Genomic DNA, 3,068 nt, shown 5'->3' on the forward strand with positions numbered 1-3,068 from the left:
GGAAACGGGTGCGTCTCTCTTCGACTGCCTATCTTACCCGGCCGGACGAGCCAGTTGCAACCCAGGGACGCCGTCTCCGTGTCACGGATCCCTCCCCAGGAATCTTCAGCAAAGAAGACATCCTCCCTTCAGGTGAGTATGGGTAGAAAATTCTCCAAAGAGCAGATAGCACATTTGCAGGAATTAGGAGAATTAACGAAGAGTTCAATTTGTATTCTTGGGAATCAGGGCAAAACACTCCTGATTCCAACTAAGAAGGACCTTATTACCCTTTTGACTTACATTTACATGCAATGCCCGGCTTATCCGGATAAAGGGTCCCTGAAAGTTTCCACATGGCAACGTTTGGGTGATTATTTTCATAGCAATCCCAGGGCTCCACCAAAAATTCTGACCACGTGGAGGACAGTCATGGAATGCTTAACAATCCATGGCTCAGCGCTGACCAAGGCCCCCTCCCCTGAGGAGGATCCTCCTCCTCCTTACACAACTGAAACCAAGACTAAGGATGCTTTCCCGTTAGAAGCTCCCCCCCCCCACTGCTCCTGAACCCATGAGTTCTCCTAACTCAAATCCAGCGAGGGATCAGACACCCATGGGAGCATTCGCACAAGCCATGGTGCAGGGACGCAGAGAAGGCTCTCTTACTCTAGAGGAGCTCTCTCTCTGTCCCATTGAATATGTAGGGGATGGAGCCGGAAATATGGTGCCTAGACTTGAACCTTTATCCATGAAATTAATTAGAGATTTAAAACAAGCCGTGGCCATGTACGGCATCCAGGCACCATATGTCAGAGGCTTCATTAACACCATCAGCACCTCCTTTTTCATGTTACCCCAAGATTGGAAGGATCTTTTTCGCATGATACTGACAGGACCACAGTACGTTGTTTGGGAGTCAGACTTTCGCGCCGAAGCTGAAAAATTTGCCCGCGATCATGGTGTGGTCGCGAGAGCGGATCAAATTTGTGGTATGGGTCAATTTATGGACTTAGCAGCTCAGGCGACACTCCCACAACGTACCCTTACCTTTGTCAGTATCATAGCAATCAAAGCCCTTGACAAAGTTGATGATCCTACCTCTGGCATCGTAGGATCTTTTTCAAAAATTATTCAAGGCTCAAATCAGCCTTATGCCGAGTTCATAGAGGAGCTTCAGAAAGCCATTCATAGGCAAATCTCTAATGAAGAAGCCCGTAGAGAGCTTCTGTTAAAACTGGCTGTTGAAAATGCTAATGAGGATTGCAAAAGGATTCTGCAGCCTCTATCTGCCCGAGGGGGGGTTTCCCTCTCGGACTATCTAAAGGCTTGCAGAATCGTGGGGACTGTCTCCTACAATATGGAGCATCTGGCTATGGCTTTGCAGCAAGCAAACTCTCAGAACAGGCCGGCCGGAAACTGCTTCAATTGTGGGAAACCTGGCCATTTTAAGGCACAATGCAGAACCAGAGACAATACACAAAACAACACCAAGCCTAAGACGATATGCCCCAGGTGCAAGAAAGGGTACCACTGGGCAAATCAGTGTCGCAGGAACAATTCTCAGCCACAGGGAAACTAGAGGAGGGGCGATCAGCTAGCCCCACTCCAAAGGCTGACTCCATATCTTTCCACCTAATTGCCTCTGAAGATATGGAAATTGACATCCCAGGCACTGTTTACTTTCTCCCCACATGCCTGAAAACGATCCCCCCTGCCATGACACCCCTCATAATCTATCCCATCCGAGACCTCATGGCAAGGGGAATCATCGCTTCTCCGTTTTTGAGAGACTCCGACGACTTTTCCTCAGTAGCCATGGCAGTAATTGGAAATACTCCCACAAAATTTAGCAAGGGAGAATTAGTAGCAACCGCTATTCCAGTACCTGTTAAAACAGCTGATGCATGGGCATTTACTGTCCATCAGACAGTAGAACAAGCCAGGCCTGTGTTACAATTTACAATCCATGACAAAGTCTTCTCGGGTCTCTTAGATACTGGAGCTGATGTAAGTGTCATCCGAACGGCTGAGTGGCCGGACGATTGGCCTTTGGAAACTGCCCCAGCCGTTCGGGGAGTGGGAGGAGTTCAGCACGCCCACCGTAGCAAACACTGGCTACCGGTGAGTTCTTCTGATATTTCTCGCACTGCCTACCTCCAACCTTTGGTCCTTCCACTGCATACTAACCTGTGGGGCCGTGATCTTATGTCTCAACTTAATGCAAGACTCATTATTGATTAATGGAATCTTTTGCTAGAAATCCACTACGGCTGCAATTAAAAACCACAGAACCTGTGTGGGTAGATCAATGGCCCCTCACTATAGACAAACTAGAGGCCCTGCACTCACTTGTTCAGGACCAAATTGTCAAAGGGCACATTGAACCATCTGTCAGTCCATATAACACCCCCATATTTGTTATAAAGAAAAAGTCAGGAAAATTCAGGCTATTATGTGATTTGAGAGCCGTGAATGCGATTATAAAACCAATGGGGGCATTACAATGTAGAAACAATGGGGGCATTACAACAGTAGAAACTGTTTTTCCCAAAATGGGTCCACTCCAGTAGGACACCTCCTTTGCTTAGGTACATGGGATAACTCCTACCAGACTTGGACAGCACCTGACAATGCTACCACCACACCTGCCAAATTCAACACCTCCCTCCTACCTTATCTCTATGACACAACATCCTCCCAAATTTGGACAGCTCCAAATAACATGTATTGGATTTGTGGTAACCTAGCCTATCTGTCCCTTCCAGCAGATTGGCAAGGGTCATGTGTATTGGGGTGGATAAGACCTTCCTTTTTCCTCCTACCGATCTCCATTAAGCAAGAACTGGGCATCCCTGTGTATGATACATTATCCCGCAGGAAAAGAAACACCGATAATGCCTTTGCAGGTTTCCCCTGTCAATCAGAATATGAAGGGGACACCTGGACCTCAGAAAGAATAGTCTTCACCTACAACATTGCTAGTTGGGCCCAAGACGGGTCCTGGGGGTACAGAACCCCCATATACATGATTAATAGAATTATTCGTTTACAAGCTGTTTTAGATTTAGCAGGTCAACGTATAGACA

General features: G+C 47.3%; 1 protein-coding gene across 1 annotated transcript; it reads left to right on the forward strand.

Annotated features, from left to right (window-relative positions):
* The first annotated feature begins 595 nt into the window (after positions 1–595).
* On the forward strand, positions 596–1,561 carry LOC148131125 (endogenous retrovirus group K member 24 Gag polyprotein-like). Its single transcript, XM_087959039.1, has one exon. It carries the CDS (start codon positions 596–598, stop codon positions 1,559–1,561), a length of 966 nt encoding a protein of 321 aa, XP_087815165.1.
* The last annotated feature ends 1,507 nt before the right edge of the window (positions 1,562–3,068 follow it).

The sequence above is a fragment of the Notechis scutatus genome, chromosome 3 (assembly GCF_049901735.1).
Source record: "Notechis scutatus isolate UNSWTSFEM ecotype Mainland chromosome 3, rNotScu1.2, whole genome shotgun sequence".
Classification (NCBI taxonomy): Eukaryota; Metazoa; Chordata; class Lepidosauria; order Squamata; family Elapidae; genus Notechis; species Notechis scutatus.

Bases quoted from the DNA above. Each gene is read 5' to 3' on its own strand.
- LOC148131125 (XM_087959039.1), top strand. From the start codon at position 596: ATGGGAGCATTCGCACAAGCCATGGTGCAGGGACGCAGAGAAGGCTCT.